Genomic DNA, 18,672 nt, shown 5'->3' on the forward strand with positions numbered 1-18,672 from the left:
CTTAACAACTCCCATTCAACTCCTGGGATTCATTCTGATTGGACCAACCTGGTCACCACCACCACATCACACACACACTCTTGAAGTGTAGCTAGGGTGATTTTGTGTATGATTGGCCAGGCCTTGGTAAGGTTCCACCCCCAGTGTCAGGCACAGAGCCTTACCTGATCCATGTGGACCAAAAGGAGAATGTGGTTCTCCATAATAAACTCTGGTTGTTGTTATAGAAGAAAGAATACTGAATAGCCAAAGTGGCAAACGTCCACTCTAGCCTCTCAGGGAGAAGTTTCATGGTTAGAGCCCAGCTATTTGCTCCCAATATTAACTAATGTTCAACAGGGCTTTTAAACTCTAGTTTCTCTTTTCTTGACTTTATCAGGGGATGCAGATTAATTGTCAGTGAACCTTCGCTGGGACACTGTTCATGGCCACCCCAGCGTAGTCTCATATTTGGAGGTATTATGCAGCTTCAGATGGCTAAGCTTTGCCATTTCCAGATTCCACTCCTGTATCATAAAGTTCCAGCGCCTTGACCAGGAGCTCAAATGGAATGAGCTAGCCCTGTCTGCAGGAAGCCTCTGGGGTGACCCCTCAGTGAAAAACTGACCAAAGTCCTCTGAATCACAAGTTTTTCTGAATCAAACTCTCAGCAGAGATCAGAGATGTTCTTTGCTCATCAAACAAGAGAGGAAGAAGGCTCCACCTTCTTCTAGTCCCTCAGCCTCACCATCCAGACCTATGGAATTGATGTCTTATACTACTGCTTGCTGTGGACCCACTGTTCTTGCCCCCTGACACCCATGGACTGTGTACACTGCCAGTTGGGAGACTATGCGTGTTCACTGGTTTGCATTACCCTCTTGCCAAAGGATCACTCAGAGAAAGTGGTGTATTTCATCTCATCACCACTCCCCCTGGCAAAACTCCCTAACCTCAGCCTTCCCCACTGTCATTTCTACTTTGGTTATCAATGGGCTCTTGTTCCTCCACTGAATACTAAGCAAGGATTTGATAACTGATCTTGCCCCGAGATATGTGTACTGGGTTTTTGTTGTCTTTGTTTACTTTGCTTGTGTGTGTGTGTGTGTGTGTGTGTGTGTGTGTGTGTGTGTAAGACTCAAGGTTCTTCAAGTTTGAGTATATCCATTCTCTGCTCCTGACAGATAATGAAATGGAACATGCAAACACACTTTAAAAATTTTAGTTAGAAAATGTTTTATTGGTGGCGCAGTGGTTGGGTGTCTGCCTGCCAATGCGGGGGACACGGGTTTGAGCCCTGGTCCAGGAAGATCCCACATGCCGCGGAGCAACTAAGCCCGTGTGCCACAACTACTGAAGCCTGCGTGCCTAGAGCCCGTGCTCTGCAGCAGGATAGGCCACCGCAGTGAGAAGCCCACGCACCCTGTGCGAAGAGTAGTCCCTGCTCGTTGCAGCTGGAGAGAGCCCGCGTGCAGCAACAAAGACTAAACGCAGCCAAAAATTAAAAAAAAAAAGTTAAAAGAAAAGAAAATGTTTTATAATAAGTCTAATACACAATATATGAACATCTTGAATATGTATCATAGTGAAACAAACACACGTGAACCTACCTCAGCTTTAGAAATTATTGAAGTGTCTATATACTCCTTCCCCATTTCGTTTCCCTGGAGGAGTGTCCTACCCTCCTCCCTAAAGGTCACAAGGAGCCTAACTTCTGTTTTTCTCCACTCATTCCTTTACTTTTCTATATATTATTACCATATATGTTGTTTTTCTAAATAACATTAGTTTTGCTTGGATTGAACTTTACAAAAATGTTATCTATTTCTTCTTTCACCGAATATCATGTTTTTGAAATTCAGACACTGATGCTTGTAACTGGTAACTCTAGTTCGTTCATTTTCACTGCTACATAGTTTTCCATTGTATTCGTTTTCCACATATTCTTTCCCTCACAACATTTCAAAGGCGATTATGTGTGCAAAGCTCTTCGCCCAGTTCCTGGGGTAGAGTCGGCACTCAGTAAATACTTGTTCAATTTCTGAATGAGACTGAGCCCCAACTGACTGTAACACTGACACTTGTTTTTCTGTCTGGATTCTCTGCCCTTTGCCCCAGTGCTGAGAATCCTTCCAGCTCTTCCGCTCTGAGTTAACTACAGTTATAAAATTTCGTGAGTAGCAATAAGAAACCCAGTGGCGGGGCTTCCCTGGTGGCACAGTGGTTGGGAGTCCGCCTGCCGATGCAAGGAACACGGGTTCGTGCCCCGGTCCGGGAAGATCCCACATGCCGCGGAGCGGCTGGGCCCGCGAGCCATGGCCGCTGAGCCTGTGCGTCCGGAGCCTGTGCTCCGCAGCGGGAGAGGACGCAACAGTGAGAGGCCCGCGTACCACGAGAAAAAAAAAAAAGAAGAAACGCAGGGACCTCTCAAAGCCCCTAAGACTACAATTCCCAGAGAGCATTGCGGTGCTCCCTTACGTCAATTTCAGTTTACTTTCTCCCTCCGGGTACTTCCGGGTTATGTGGGCGGGGCCAAGGGAGTTGTCCAATGGGCACCTCCGTGGGCTGATGGGGCGGGGAAATTGTCCAATGAGCGTCTTCTCAAAGGATCTAATCAGCGGGCAGGTTGCTGGGGCAGCCGCCGTGGGCGGTGTCACTGAGCCGCGCCAGGTGAGCCTTGTAGAACCCACTCCGTCTCTACTGCCTTGTCCGGGGCTCGCTCATTTTCCCGGCGTCCGTCGACCCCGCTTCCATGTCACCGGTGGACGCAGCACCCCGACACCTTCACGCCCATGGCCACTAGCCTGAGGAGGCCCTCTTTCACCACCTGTTCTTCCCCTACCGACACGGACGACGAGGGCGTGCGCGGCACTTGCGAAGATGCTTCTATATGCAAGAGGTGACTTCCTGGCGTGGGGGTTAGGGGCTGGCATCTCCGGGGGGCTGGGGCCTAGGTGGGAGGCGGGCCTGTGTCTAAGGAATACACTTTTACGCCAAAAGTTACCTGTCAACTCGTGCGACATCTGTGAAATGCTCAGAGCAGGCATTCATCTACTTAACTCATAATTATCTAATTTTTGCTGTGGGCCAGGACGATACAAGCCCGCGGGTACCGTGCCTGGGATACGGCGCTGAACCAGGCAGACGTGGACTTGGCCTTCTCGGAGCCAGGGTCTTGCTGGAAACACACTTGAAGCGAGTAATAACTACAGTTTTGATAGGTTATGGGGAGAAGTGCAGGTTCTCCCTCTTTTGTAGGTTACATTCCATTGGGATTTGGCGTGATCCCCATTGTGCACCTGAAACTCAGGTCAGTTAAGGGGGGAAATGACCTGTCCAGGGTCACATAATATTTGTGTGCAGAGCCAGTATTTTCCAGAGAGCTTTCCTGTGTGCTATTGGAGTCTGCACTTTTGCGGGTGTAGTGGGGGCTATGTGGGGGGCCGTTGCGAGCACGGGTATGTGTCACGTACCAGAAAGCATGAAAAAGAAAGCATGAGACTTGAGTGTATGCCACTCATTCATTCATTCAACAAAAATTATTGAGGGAGTTACGTGGCGGTCCAGTGGTTAGGATTCTGCACTTTCACTGCCAAGGGCGCGGATTCAGTCCCTGGTCAGGGAACTGAGATCCCACAAGCCTGGCAGCGTGGCGAAAAACAAAACAAAAAAACCCAAATTATGGAGAGCTTATTTCCTCTTGGCTGGTTGGTGGGTATTCAGTGATTGAGAACCCATGAAGAAGATTGACATGGTGTCTGAACTCACCCCCTAGTTGGAAAAGACAGGAAGCAAATAATTACCCAGAAAGTAATATAATTACAATTTTGTGTTTAATGCTGAGAAATACAGTGCGCCATTAGAGTTTGAAATTTAGTTGATAATGTTTGAGCTGAGAACAGATGACTTTAAAAAAGAAAGAAAATAGGGATATAGGAGGGTGTTCAGGCAGGTCAAGGAAGGAGTATGGACTGTTTGAGGAACTGAATGAATGCCTTGGAAGCTGCGGCCTTGTAGGGACCTGGTGGGGAAAACAAGTTTTGGGTTAAGGTTTGAACTTTTTGTAGGTCTTGGAGACTAAGCATAGTGATTCAGAGCATGGACTCTGGAGCCAGACTGTCAAGATGGGCCATTCACTAGCTGCGTGAACTTGGGCAGGTTACTAAATCACTCTGTGTCTCAGTCTCTTGATCTGTAAAGTGGGGATGAAAATAATACCCACTTCATAGGTGCTTGTAAAGATGAAATGATATTAAATATTAGTAAAGCACTTAGTGTACTGTCTGGCGTGTAGTACGTGTTAGTGGTGGTTGATTAAATAAATAGATAAATACATTCATAAGTATTAAAGGCTTGAAGGCAGTCCCTGGTGAAATTTGTGAGCTTAAATGAATTATACCCAACTGTATTTCTTCTCCAGCTTTTGATCTCTGTTGACCACATCCGTAGCATTATTGAATTAGAAGCAATTTTTCTCATATTTGACTGCTGTTTGCTAAGAGAATCAGAAGTGCCGTCAGAATTACCAGAGAGAAATAAAATACTTTTCAGTAGCACGTTAGGGCTAGGTTTAGTTAATATTTATTGGTAATACTTGGCTCATTTAATATTTGTTGGTAACATTTTTGGCCAACTTGCCTACATAAAGCAAATTAGGTACTATATATAAAATAGATAACTAATAAGAACCTACTGTCTAGCACAGGGAACTCTACTCAATACTTTGTAATGACCTGTATGGGAAAAGAATCTTAAAAAAGAGTAGATATATGTATATGTGTAACTGATTCACTTTGCTGTACAGCAGAAACTAACACAACATTGTAAATCAACTACAATAAAAATTAATTTAAGAAAATAAAGCAAATTAGCTAGGAAATAGTTCAGACACAAAAGTACAGAGAAATAGTATAACCAGAGCATGCCTTTCCTTGGCTCTCTGTTGGATGGTTTTTATAATTTCACCTCTTCTCTGCCTCAGTTTCTAATGCCCTTGGTGTCTTCAGACATCTCAACGTCATAGGGGAAGTTTGGATTTGGAACTCCAGAGAATCTAAGGCAGTAGTTCCCAGCCCAAACTGCACACCAGCAGAGCCTTTGGAGCTTTTAAAAGAAACGCAGATACTCAGGGCCGACTCTAGATCCACTGAATCAGAATCTTCTGGGGTAGGTTCCCGGGCCGTAAAAACCAGACATGTTTGCCATCTGGATGCATTTCATCAAAGCTTTTTTTGCACTGGGTTTTCTCTCATCCGGAAAAAACATGCAAAGAGATGGTGAGAAAACATAAGTTAATGTTTTAAGATATTTTGCAGGATTTAATAACTTTCAAGTTCTGTTGATACTGTGACCTGCACCTTCACTGTAACATATGAAACCCTTAAGTCTTGTCAGGAAGTCATCTTATTAAATAGGAATTCTTTGTGTGAATTGTGGGCCTGTTACTCTCTTTCTGCCTTAGTTTTCTTATCTTTATAATGGGGATAATAATGGTAACTTGCCTTTTAGATATGAGGATTAAATGAGATAATCCATGCAAAGGTTAGCGCAGGATCTGGCACGAAGTGAAGCCTTCAATAAATTCTTATTGTTATTTTGATTTTTCCTCCAGTCTGAATATTATTTGTTTGAAGTTACTGAAATAGCTGTGGGTCATGCTGGTTCCTGCCGCCATGAGTTACAGCTGTAAGATCCCTAAAATAATGTTCAAAAAGCCGATTAGCTCCCCAGGGCTCCTACAATTCTGTTATTTCTGTTTTAGTTTGCTCCCTCCTTTTGGTTTAGAGCCCCTCTGCAGATAATAATGCTGTTATCGGTCTCAGAGGGTTGTTGTGAGGCTTAAATGTGGCGTGCTTCCAAGAGTGCTTGGCACACGGTAGTTGTTCACAATTGGTAGTTGTTGTCATCATCACTGCCCCATTGTCACCAAATCATCATCATCATCGTCATCACCATAGACTCCATCACTCCTACAGTCCAACAGTTAGAACGCTTCTGATTGGATATTTTAGGTTTATGCCTAATAACTCCCATTTGATTCAACAGCTATCTATAGTGCACTTACCAGGATGGCTAACTCACCCCACTCCCCAGTCCTCCTTATCTTCCCCATCATGCTGTGCCCCTAAGTCAGTTCCCCACTCATTTTTACCCTTGATCACACCCCTCCTGCAGCCCCCACTGTGCCCTCTGAAATTACCACTCCATAATCATCCCCCACCTCTATTTCCTTAGCCTCTCTTTAGTCATTCCGTCCCTCTCTTTGTATTGATGCCGGCCCTTCCCTGGGGATATCCTTTTCTTGAAGCCAAGTCATGCCTCTGTTTTCTCACACCCTGGATATCCTAGAATCAGGAGGATCAGAATTTGTGTCCTCACTGCTCTTTGTCCCCTTACCCCATTTCTTTGAGACCCACGTCCCCAGCATCCTCTCCTCCATATTACTGTTTTTTACCTTCTGCTGGTTATTCATCTAATTCATTGATGACTTGGGTATCTGGCCCACAGGCCTTCCTCTCTGCCTCAGTTCTTGCCATCATCCTAGTTGACTTCCTAGCGTGCATGTGGAGGACCCAGTGTACATGCGGGAACGCTTATTTTCTTGAACACCTCATCTGCAGTGATTACCTCTGCTCATCCACCTCTGTCACCGTTCCCGCCACGATCCCGTGGATTTCCATCCCGGTGCTGCATGCACCACCTCACAGAAGAACAGTGCAGCGCCCTTCAACCCCAGTCTCTTCTTTCCAGCATGCTTGATCAGTTGTTTCTGCTCTGCCCTCAGCATCTTTCTCCTCAGGACATCCATGGTTTTCTCCAGCCTTTGGACACTTCCCTGTAGGCTGCTACCTCTTAACTGAGCTTCGAGTTCATAGCCAATCCTTCAGTAGTTCTCTTGGCAATGGCTTTATTTCCCTTGCCCTTAATCCTAGTAAACCCAGACCATGGTTGAACCAGACTCTCCGTTTTCACCCGGAATACTGGTGGTAGAAATCACACAGCAGGGTGGCTTCGTACTGCTGGGATTTCGTGTCAGCCAGCCTCACCTGTGCCCTTACAGGACCAGCTCATTCCAGCGTGATTCTCTGGCTAGCTCACTTTCCTATTCTCCAGTGTTTTGAGTGTAAAATTCGTAATAAAAATGAAACATTAAAAAGTTGATAGAGGGCTTCCCTGGTGGTGCAGTGGTTGAGGGTCCGCCTGCTGATGCAGGGGACACGGGTTCGTGCCCCGGTCCGGGAAGATCCCACATGCCGCGGAGCGGCTGGGATGGCCGCTGAGCCTGCGCGTCTGGAGCCTATGCTCCGCAACGGGAGAGGCCACAACAGTGAGAGGCCCGCGTACCGCAAAAAAAAAAAAAGTTGACAGACATTTTATTTTAGAATTGCCTTATTTTCCAGCCAGTGGGAAGTTTTCTTTTTCATCTATGAATTTGAAACTTTAAAGTTATTAATCTTGGGAAAGCGGATGAAAGCCCTGAGTTAAAATAGGAGGCTCTTTTTAAGTTAAGGGAGCTTTGGGGCCTATCCGTAAGGGGTGTTAGAAAGAACTTACAGGGTTTGGGCTTCAGTTGGGTAATTTGGGGGAGGGTTCAAGGAAGCAGAGATTTGCCCGGGATTGGGTGCTCACAGGAGGCGGGGACAATTTTGTGATTGGGTAGCTCAGTCTTTTCTAGGAGGAGGTGTGTCTGACTTTTCTAGAGTCAGACACTCTGTGATTCGTAAAGAAGCCACAGTTGCTCATCTCAGCCAGGAGAGAGGAGTGTTTGGGACCTGTGGCTGGCATGATGACCTTGGTTTTGTCTGTTAGACAAAATTATGAAGGGGTCCTGTTTTGTCTCAATTCGTCGCTGTTGCAGTGCGACCTTGTGCTGCTGGTCCTGCGAGATTGTTTCTGTCCAACAGAAGGACAGCGTGGCCTCTGTGAGCACCAGGCAAGCATCTAACTGCAATGAAGCCTGGCTCGTGGTACCAGGCCAACTCCTAGCGGTCAGCACTTGTTTTCTTACTTTCACAGGGGAGGAGAGGTGAGTCTTAAAAAGGCGAATAGGTGTTTACCAGGCAGAAGAAAAGAGCAGGAGCCAAAGAACATAGAGATCAAAGCTCTTAGGGGAAGTGTTAGGGGAACTTGACCTTGGGTGGGCACTGGGTAGCAAGAGTGAATTCTGGAGAGGTTGTCAGAGAACAGAATGGGGAAGGTCCCAAGGGCTTTCAAGTTGGGGAACTGACATGATCTGGGTTTGTGTTTTAGAAAAATCCCCAGCAGCTGTGCAGCAGATGGGCTGGTGACAAAGGGAAAGTCTGTTCCCTTTTCCTTCCCGACGGCCACAGCCCTCGCTCACCTGATATGTTGCAACACGTCCTTATTGTTCTACCTGCTTCTAGTCTGGCCATCTCCCCTGTCCAAGTGTTTATGCCGTGGCCAGGGTGATTTTTTCAGAATCACAAATCTTATCGTGTCATTTTGCTACTTGAAACTTTTTGATTCTCCGTCAGCCACAAGATAAATGGCGACACACCTCACCTTTCCTGATCTGATCACGCTACCCTGGATCTGATCCTTGCCAGCTGGAAATCTCCATTTGGATTTCTCAGAATGATCTCAAATTCATTATTTCCAAAACCGCGCTCAAGATCACCTTCCCGAATTTTCCTCCACGCCACCCCACCCTCGCAACTCAGTGGGTGATGCCATTGTCCCCTCAGTTAGAGTAAAAAAGGTAGGAGTCATCGTGGAGCTGCCCTTTCACTTACCCCCTGTAAGTGAAATTCATCTATGAATTTGAATCTATGAATCAATCACCGAGACCTTAGATTGTGTCTGCAAAATGTTTCTGGAATCTGCCTCCTTTCCTCCACCTCTGCGGCTGCCGTCTCAGTCCACGCTCAGGTCATCCGTGGTCTGAGCCGTGACACTCATCTGCCAACTGAGCTCCCCAATCATGCTTACGTCTCCAAGTCCAGTTCTCACACTGAAGCCAGAGGTTTGCAAAAGGCACATGGGACCTTGTCACTCCCTAGTTTAATGGCTTCTTGTTGCTGTTAGAAAAAGAGCGAAGTTTCTCACATGGTCCGCCCGGCCCTGCGTGCTCCGTCTGGCTCCTCCAATCTTGCTTCCCCCAGCTCTTCCCTTCTCACCACCATCCTCTCAGTTCCTCAGGCGAGCCCTGTTCCTGTCTTTCCTGGGGCCTTTCAGCCGGCCATTCCCTCCCGAAATGCTTTCTCCCACCCTTCCTTGTCTGATCAGCTCCATGTCATCCCTCAGACTGATGCCTTCATTTGATATTCGTTATTGAGACCCTGCTCAGTTTATGGAGACCCTGTTCTAGTGTGGATGCAGAAGTGAATGAAACAGACAAAAACGGAGCTGTCATGGGGCATGTATTCCAGTGGAGGAAGCAGCCAGGAAGCAAACGAGCAACATATCTGGCATGTGAGATGGTGGGCGATGCTGTAGGAATGTTGGAAGGCCACGTGAGCCGGGATGGCCAGGGACGGCCCCATCGAGAAGGTCAGTGCTGGGGAGGGAGTGAGCCCTGAGGATGGACTTCTTGGGAAGCAATGTCCCAGGCAGAGTACAAAGGCCCTGTGAGGCAGGAGCTGGCCCTGCCTGTCCCAGGAGCTGCAAGGCCGGCTGAGTGAGGGGGAGACGAGCTCTTTTAAGGACTCAGCTTTCACTCTGAGTGAGATGGGAGCCACTGGGGGACTTGGAAGACGAAGGTGACTTGGGTTTGAACAGGATCCCTTCAGCGTCTCTGGTGAGAACAGACTGTAGGGGGCAGCACGGAGGCAGGGAGATGTGCTCTCAGAATACCCCAAGTCAGAGATGCTGGGGGCTTGGCTCAGGACGGTAGCGGTGGAGGTGCTGGGAATCCGTTAGATTCTGGGTACACTGAAGGTCAAGCTGATAGAATGTACTGACGGATTGCATGTACGGTGAGGAGTCAAAGATGACGCCAAGATTTTTGGCTTATCTCAGGTGTGGCTCCTTCCAGGAGGCCTTTTTGGCTCCTGCAGACAAGACGTAGCCTCTGTTCTGTGTTCTCGTAACACTCTGTGCGTCTCCTTTGTGGTCATCAGCCCAGTTGTAGTTCAGACATGCTGTTTAATGTCTGTCCCTTCGACCAGAATGAAAACAACACAAAGCAGGGACCTGTCTACCTTAGTGCCATTCGCATTGTAGACACACAATAATTATCTGTCGGATGGCTAAATTGATTAGACCTGAATGCAAATGCTCAAGATTATATTTCCTGATGAGGTCTTAAAAATTCTGGTTTTCTGTTTAACTGGTTTTCAGTGGTCCGTATGTGTTAGAAGCCAGACCAGGGGCTGTAAGGCTGAAATTCTACTGTGCAAATAATAGAAGTTCATCTGATTTCTCAACCGAATCGACAGATGTCCCCCGCTACCCCGTCATGAAAGCAGGACACAGGATCACCTCTCAGGAAAGCCAGCGTTTTCCCGAGGGCCCTGGCCTCTCCAGCACACTGATTGCATCTTCACAGCTATGCCCCAGAGAGCAGAGAGCAGGGCTAAGATTTTGATCTGAAATACTTTGAAGGCAGGTGCCAAGGTACTTTCCACTCCCAGAGACGACATGTCACTTTAGAACTAGAACATACTGTGGAGGATACGTTAGCTGCCAACCTTGCCATCAGAAAGGTCAAATAAACTGGGGATGTTTTATCGCCCCCATTTTTTTTTTTTTTAATAAAAGGAAAACATTAGATTTTGGAAAACATTTGCGAAAGGTAGTGATCTTAGATCTCAAATAGTAATATCACATCTTTTTTTTCCCCTCTCTTAAAAGCTTAATTTTTTAAATGAGAAAGGTGAGTACAGTTGACTCTTGAGCAAGATGGGTTTGAACTGCACAGGTCCACTTAAGCAGGCGGAGTGTTTTTTCATTAAATACCATTCTACACGATCCAAAGTTGTCAAATCTGTAGATGCGGAACCGAGGATACAGAGGGCCAACTGTAAAGCTGCCTGGATTTTCTACTGCATGGGGGTCAGCACCCCTAACCTCCACGTTGTTCAAGGGTCAACTGTACTTTTTCCCCACTCAAGAGCCTACTGTGAACATATTGTACATGTAATTTCACCCAGATCTGCCTCATTCTTTTTATTGGCTGCACAGTATTTTGCAGTGCGGTTGTACCTTATTTGTTCTTTTGGTCAGCATTTAGGTGGTTATGATTTTGTTCTTAAAATCGTGCTGTGGGGGCTTCCCTGGTGGCGCAGTGGTTGAGAGTCCGCCTGCCGATGCAGGGGACACGGGTTCGTGCCCCGGTCCGGGAAGATCCCACATGCTGTGGAGTGGCTGGGCCCGTGAGCCATGGCCGCTGAGCCTGCGCGTCCGGAGCCTGTGCTCCGCGGCGGGAGGGGCCACAACAGTGAGAGGCCCGTGTACGCAAAAAAAAAAAAAAAATCGTGCTGTGATGAGCATCTTTGCACACGTGTTTGAGTTTTCCCGTGAGACAGATTTCAGGGGAGAAGCTTCTGCAAGATGGTCTTCCAAGGAGGTGATAATCCGTTTCCATTCTTAACCTATGGTGAACGGAGATGCTAATCATGGAACATTCTCAGTCTCTTAGATTGTTCACCAACTGGCAGGTGGAAGATAACACCTGTTCTTAATTTGTATTCCTAAAATCACGAGTGAGACTGAGCATTTTTTGACTGCTCACACACTCATTGATATTTTCTGTGTGAATCCTCTCTCCCACGTTGCTGTCCTACTGGGTTGTTGTCTTTTTCTTGTTCGGTTATTTGTATTTTTATTATTGATTTGTAAGAACCTTTTGTATCTGGAATAGTAATCCTTTACCTTGGTATTTGTTGCAGCATTTTCTCTCAAGCTGCTGCTCGTCTTTCAGTATAGCTTGTACTGTACATTTCATAATACAGAAATGGTGGCGCTTTAGGGTATAGAATCTGAGAATCTAACTTTATGGCTTGTGGTTTTGGGGTAAAGCTTTTAAAGGCCATTCTCAATCTTTATAACATTTTCTTTTAGCACTTCTATGGTTTTGGCTTTTATGCTTAGATCATTCATCTATATTTATTATTTTGGACATTATAAGGTAGCAGTTTTAACTTAATTTTGTCTCAAATTATTAGCCATTTGTTCCTACATCATCTATTGAATGGTCTTATTTTCCCCATTGATTTGAAATGTCACTTGTATACTAAATTCTTATATATACTTTAACACAGCAGTGCATATGTCATTCTTTTTTTTATTGAAGTATAGTTGATTTACAATATCATGTTAGTTTCAGGTGTACAGCACAGTGATTCCGTTATACATATATATATGTGTGTATATATATATATCTATATTCTTCTTCAGAGTCTCTTTCCTTATAGGTTATTACACAACATCGAGTATAGTTCCCTGTGCTTTACAGTAGGTCCTTGGTTGTCATTTCTTGACTTCTAGTTGAAATCGCTTTTTTTTTTTTTCCATTTTGATGTCTGAAAGTTTTCGACTCACAAAGTTACTCAGCTGTGAATTGATTCAGAGCTCCCACAGCTTGCTTCACAGGGTGAGGATAGGTTTGTAGCAGGGTTATCAGAATTTTTTTAGTCTGTTTGAGCAGCTGTGCTCTGGGAAGAAAGCAAAGGAAGGGATACTAGCAAGAGCCATGTATGTGTCTGAATCTGCCCATTTTCGTCAGGAAAGCAGTAGCTTTTTGGGAAGCCCAACCCTGTAGACTTCTGTGTACTTCTCATTAGCCATCATTAGGACACATGGCTCCAGTCCTGGGTGCAGGAAAGTGTGGGGAGGTAAGAATTTCCAATAGGGCAGATTGATGCCTCAAACAAAATTGGGGTCCTCTTAGGAAGAAAGGGTGAATGGATATTGGAAAGGGAACTTGGAGGATGTGCTATATCCCTCACCTTTTTTTTTCCTTCTGAAATTTCCTCAGGTATTCTTAGGAGAGAAGGGGAATGGGGAGAGGGAGATAATTTATACAGAATAAAATGTTCAGTTTGATGAGTGTTGATAGTTGCATATATCTATGTACCACCACCCGAAACAAGATACAAAATATTTCTGAAACTCCAGAAAGTTCCCTTATCCCTAGTTAGTCTCATTACCACTCCCCCGCCCCCCAGCAACCATTTTCTGTTTCGGGCTACCATAGATTTGCCTATTCTTGAATGTCATATAAACAGAATCATACAGTATGCATTCTTTTTGTGTCTTTCACTCAAGATGTTCTTTGAGATTCATCCATGTTGTACACGTTGTCAAAGATAAACACCCGTTGTCACAGATAAAGCTGGATGCTAAAGTGGTAAGGTCAGATTTTAATCAGCAATAACTATTGCAACAGGGAAAGGAATCCAGCATGAACTAAACTCAACTCTGATTTGTACAGAGGGTGTTTTAAAGGGCAAGTGAGGGAGGAAGGAGGGGGGCGATCAGGGATTCAGTAGAATCAGAGAAAAAATTACAGAAAATGGGAAAAGGGAGTGTTGGTCCAGCAGAAACCATCTGGATTTGCTAGCTGGGAGACAGGGACGCCCTATCTTTAGGTGTTGCCTGGAACCAACAGTAAGTTCTTTTGGCAGCCTTGAGTTTTCTCAGGCAGGCATGCTAAGGGGGACTAGAGACACCCTAGTGGTGTGGCCTTGAGCTGTTAGGAGCTATGTTAATGTTTGCTCAGGTCTTTATATTATAGGCCAAGGTTGATGCCTAGTAGAGGAGGTCTCAGAGGAGCCTGGCTAGAGTTTGGTCAAGGAGAGAATCTTTGTCAGGGTAAAATAGTTTGCTCCTTTTTGTGTTGTATGAATGTACCACGATTTGTTCCTCCATTCACCTGATGATGGACATTTGAGTCGTATCTAGTTTTTGGCCATGGTGAATAGGCTGCAATGAACGTTCTTATATAAGCCTGAATTTTTCTTGGATAAATATCTAGGAGTAGAATTGCTTAGTCATAGGATGGGTATGTATTTAACTGCCAGACTAATTTCCAAAGTGGTTTATCAGATTACACTTCCCACCAGCAATGTATCAAAACTCCAGTTGCTCCATATCCTTGTTAAACATTCAGCATTGTTAGTGAGTGTGAAATAGCATCTCATTAAGGTCTGAAATAGCATTTCCCTGGTGACAGGTGTATACTTATTGTGTGCTTATTGGGCATTCCTGCATCTTCTTTTGTGAATTGTCTGTTCAAGCCCTTGCCCATTTTCACTAATGATGATAATGTGGATTTTGACTTGTTGGAGTTCATTATATATTCTGTATAGGAATCGTTTGTCAGATAGATGTGTTGTAAATATACGTACACATATAGGAAAGTGAAAATTTTAAATATTATTTACAATAGCAGTAAAACACCAACTGTCTAAATCCCAGTCAAAACCCTAGCCATCTTTTTGGAAAAACTTAACAATTGATTCTAAAATGTATATGGAAACACAAAAAATCTAGAGTAGCCCAAAAAAATGTTCAAAAGAAGGGTGAAGTTGGGGAACTTACACTGCTTAATCTACTGATTTCTAAGACCCACTGTAAAGCTACAGTGATCAAAACAATGTGATCTTTGCATAAAGGTAGAAAAATAGATCAATGAAACAAAAATAGACCTATACCGGTGCTGTAAGTTGATTTTTGCCCCGAGTGCCAAGTCATTTCAGTGGGGAAAAGTGAAGTCTTTTTAACCAATAATTCTGGATCAACTGGATATTCAAGTGGAAAGAGAATGAACACTGACCTCCTTCTGTACACACATACTAATTTGGGATGGACCATAAACCTAAATATGAAAGCTAGAACCGTAAAGCTTCTGTATGAAAACATAGGGGAATACCTTGGCAGCCTTGGGTAGGTAAATATTTAGTATGTAGAACACAAAAAGTACTAACTACAAAGGAAAAAGAGATAAACTGAGAAAATGAACAGGCAAGCCTCAGACTGGAGGAAATATTCAGAATACAGGTTCATAAATGTTTTATTTTTTTCAAAAGTACATCAGCATTATTCAGGTCCATGGCATCCTGTTACTGTGTTCTGTATTAATTTTATTAATTACATTTTCTGTTTTTTTGGTTAAAAATTTAGATATGAGACATTGTACCAAGGGGACTGATTTGATTCTTCTACTTATTTCACTCTCTGTGAATGTAGGTTCCTTTTCCGTTTATGCTTTGACCACTATTCGATGACTGCTTACAAGAGAGACAGTAGATTGTAGATCATATTACTTGTAAAGTAATTAGATGTTAGATGAAGCCAAAAGGCAATACCAGTAGTCTCCTTCGGGAGGAAACTAGCCTGTGAGTCTTCTTAGTTATTCAGGCCCAATTTTTTAGATGATTGAACACTTAAGGTCTGCCGATCTGCTTAGGAAAACAAAAAGAAGCTTTCAAGAGCTCCCAAGAAAGGAAGCAAATCCGAACTCTGTTTAGGTACAGAGTCTATTGCCCTTAAGACTTTGCTTCCTATCTTCCATTTATAAACCAAGAATAAAACCAACAGGAAATAGAAACCAAAAATTGAAACTAAAAGATGTAGAAGGACAACAATAAAATTAAAAATTAGAGGACCACAAGAAGTATGCAGTTAAAATCCCAAACTTGAAAATTAGTGCTGAGAATATTCGGTTGATTTTTGCAATTGCTTATATATAGATTTACATACATACAGATACATATGTATCTATAAGCAGCTAAGCAACACACACACACACACACACACACACACACACACACACACACACACACGATAGATATGTATCATTTAAGCACTAAAGTGTTTGGGGAGGGATCTAAATCCAGGTGGGTAGGTAGGTTTGTAAAGCAGTTAATTTCCTTAAAGGTTCCACAGCTTGGGCAAACCACTTTAGGGTTGTTACAAGGGCTCAATGTGTTCCTATTTGTCAAGCATTTGAATGATGCCTGGCACGCGGTAAGCACGCAGTCAGTGTCCAGGAGAAGTGAAACAAACCAGCCCCAGCCTTGACCCTCATAGTCAGGGAGACCAGGGAGGGCCTTTCCCAGTCCCTGAATCCTCAGATGAAGAAATGCCTATTGGAAGGCGTTTCACAACTTCACATGAATTTCCCATTGTTGCAGCTGATACTTATGCAAATAGGACAAAATCAGTAAATGTCTCTTTAATGAATTGGTGGTTGGGCCAGATCACTGTTTCCCATGAGAGGAATGTGAGATGGTTTTAGGTGGTACACAGATAGATGTTTTAAATGTTAATGGTTAGGTATTTGTTACAGTGTGTGTTAGAAGAAAATATTAGGTAGCACATCAGACCTGAGTACTAAGAAAATTGAGTTTATTTAAAGACATATTACATTGGGAAGGAGCGGGCGTGGGAGGGAAGGATTGGGAGTTTGGGGTTGCAGATGCAAACTGTTATATATAGGATGGTTAAACAACAAGGTCCTGCTGTAGAGCACAGGGAACTATATTCAATATCCTGTGATAAACCATAGTGGACAAGAATATGAAAAAAATATATATGTATAACTGAATCATTTTGCTGTACAGCAGAAGTTAACACATTGTAAATCAAGTACACTTCAATGAAATAAATGTTAAAAAAAGACATTACTTTGAACAGGTGGTATGTGAGTGTCATGAACATTTTGAAAGCAATAGTGATTGAATGAAGATTGAGTGAATCTTTCAGGTCTTTCCAGATCTGAGATGTTTGATTCTCTGATTCTGGGTTTGAAACATGAAATCAAGATACTCAAATGGAAGGGATGTTCTCTGGATTTGGGAAACAGAGGACGATCGTGGAAGTGACAGAACTAGGTGCACAGTATTGGGGTGTGGAGATAACCACTATTAACATGTTGGTATCTACTCTGGGCAGTCTTTATACATATGTGTGCGTTCATTCTAACAAACTTGGGAATGTCCTGTCCGTATAATCTTGTGGCCTGTTTTGTCGACCTGATACTATAACTCCAGGTACAGCGTTCTTGTAAAAAAAAAAAAAAAATCTTTGTGTTCATTCTTGCTTATTTCCTAAGGATAAAATCCCAGAAGTGGGACTGTTTGGCTATTGTGTTCGCACGTTATTCTGGCTTCTTATACCTGTTGCCACAGTGCCTTGAAGCATGACCGCGCCAGTTTCCAGTTTGGACATTGGTGCTCCAGGGCCCTCTTCCTCATTCCTCTCCAAAGCCAGGTTCTATTAAGAAAGAGTTTTATTGCTGATTTGATAAGAGCAGTACTGCTCTCTTGTTTTTGCTTTCATTTTCATTTTGCTTTTTTTTTTTAATCATTGATAAGGCTGAGCTTTTTATATGTTCATTGGTCAGTTTTTCTTCTTTTGTGAATGGTTCATTTTTGTCCTTTACCCATTCTTTTTCTTCTGGAATATTAGTTTTTTCCCATATTAATTTATGAGTCCTTTATATTGTAAGGATATTAGCACTTTGTGACCTGTTACAAATATTTTTCCTAGTGTAATATTTGCCTTGTATGCCTTGTATGAGCAACTTACTGTTGCTCTTGTTGTGAAGACTATCTTTTTGATGGAAATAATTAATTTAGTTTAAAAAGAAATAGAATAACATCATTTAAAAGTGGCAGATATTGGGCCTTCCCTGGTGGTCCAGTGGTTAGGACTCCGTGATTCCACTGCAGGGGACGCAGGTTTGATCCCTGGTCGGGGAACTAAGATTCCACATGCCGTGTAGCACAGCCAAAAAAAAAAGGCAAATATTCCTCCCTTGTTAGCTATTCTGTTGCTAAATGTTGACATCTGGCGAGTCCCTTGTCATCATAGGCAATGGTGGTTCCTCACAGTTCAATACTATTTTTTAAAATTGAAGTATAGTTGATTTACAATATTGTGTTAGTTTCAGGTATACAACAAAGTGATTCCAGTTATACATATAGATGTGACAGTACTATCTGAGCCATTTTGTGACACACATGGTCTTGCATTTTAACTTCTCTGAAATCAGATGTGACTTACTCTCAATGTGTCCTGCAGACACTGTCAAGTCTGTTAGAGGTGTCCTTACCTGTGCAAGCGGGCATGGAGGTTATTTCTGCTGGCATGGCATGGTTGGGCAGCTGTGCCCACAGTCCCTGGTGCTTTTAGTCCACATACTGTTTAAGGGCCATTTGAAGAAAGAACCCAGATCCTGATTGCTGTTGAAAATCATCCCTTGATACCTTCTAATGAGATCAAGAGAGAGCCAGTATCAAAACTTCCAGGGTGAGGGTTAGCTGCTTGGAAGAAAATCTCAGAGAGGATGGTGGAGATCTGTTAAGGAATGTATCCTCGCTAACGCCCTCGATGGCACGGAGGTTGATATTGTGTCGAAAGGCACAGACATCCTGAAAGTGAAGTCTTAGCAGCTTACTTCACTCACCTTTTCCTTTTTCTGTCTGTACGAGAGAGGGAGATGATGACACTCTGTCCCAATGAAGGAGCTTTTTCAGTAACCACAAAATTAAAATTCTAAGCGATAAGAAAAACATTAATTGGCAGTGTTTTTTAACTTCTTTTTTCTCTTTATTTATTTTTAGTTTTAGTTTTTGGCTGCGTTGGGTCTTCTTTGCTGTGCGTGGGCTTTCTCTAGTTGCGGTGAGCCGGGGCTACCCTTCCTTGCTGTGTGAAGGCTTCTCACTGCGGTGGCTTCTCTTGTTGCGGAGTGCGGGCTCAGTAGTTACGGCACACGGGCTCTAGGGC

The 18,672-nt window shown here is 43.8% G+C and overlaps 1 protein-coding gene across 2 annotated transcripts in view; it reads left to right on the top strand.

Moving 5' to 3' along the window:
- Positions 1-2,600: 2,600 nt before the first annotated feature.
- Positions 2,601-18,672, top strand: part of LCMT1 (leucine carboxyl methyltransferase 1) — a 53,300-nt gene continuing 37,228 nt past the window's right edge. For both annotated transcript variants that reach the window (XM_060124696.1, XM_060124697.1), the window contains exon 1: positions 2,601-2,878. In XM_060124696.1, the coding sequence (XP_059980679.1) occupies positions 2,772-2,878 (107 nt within the window). In that variant the 5' untranslated portion in view covers positions 2,601-2,771. The remainder of the gene's footprint in view (positions 2,879-18,672) is intronic.

The sequence above is a fragment of the Lagenorhynchus albirostris genome, chromosome 15, assembly GCF_949774975.1.
Source record: "Lagenorhynchus albirostris chromosome 15, mLagAlb1.1, whole genome shotgun sequence".
Classification (NCBI taxonomy): Eukaryota; Metazoa; Chordata; class Mammalia; order Artiodactyla; family Delphinidae; genus Lagenorhynchus; species Lagenorhynchus albirostris.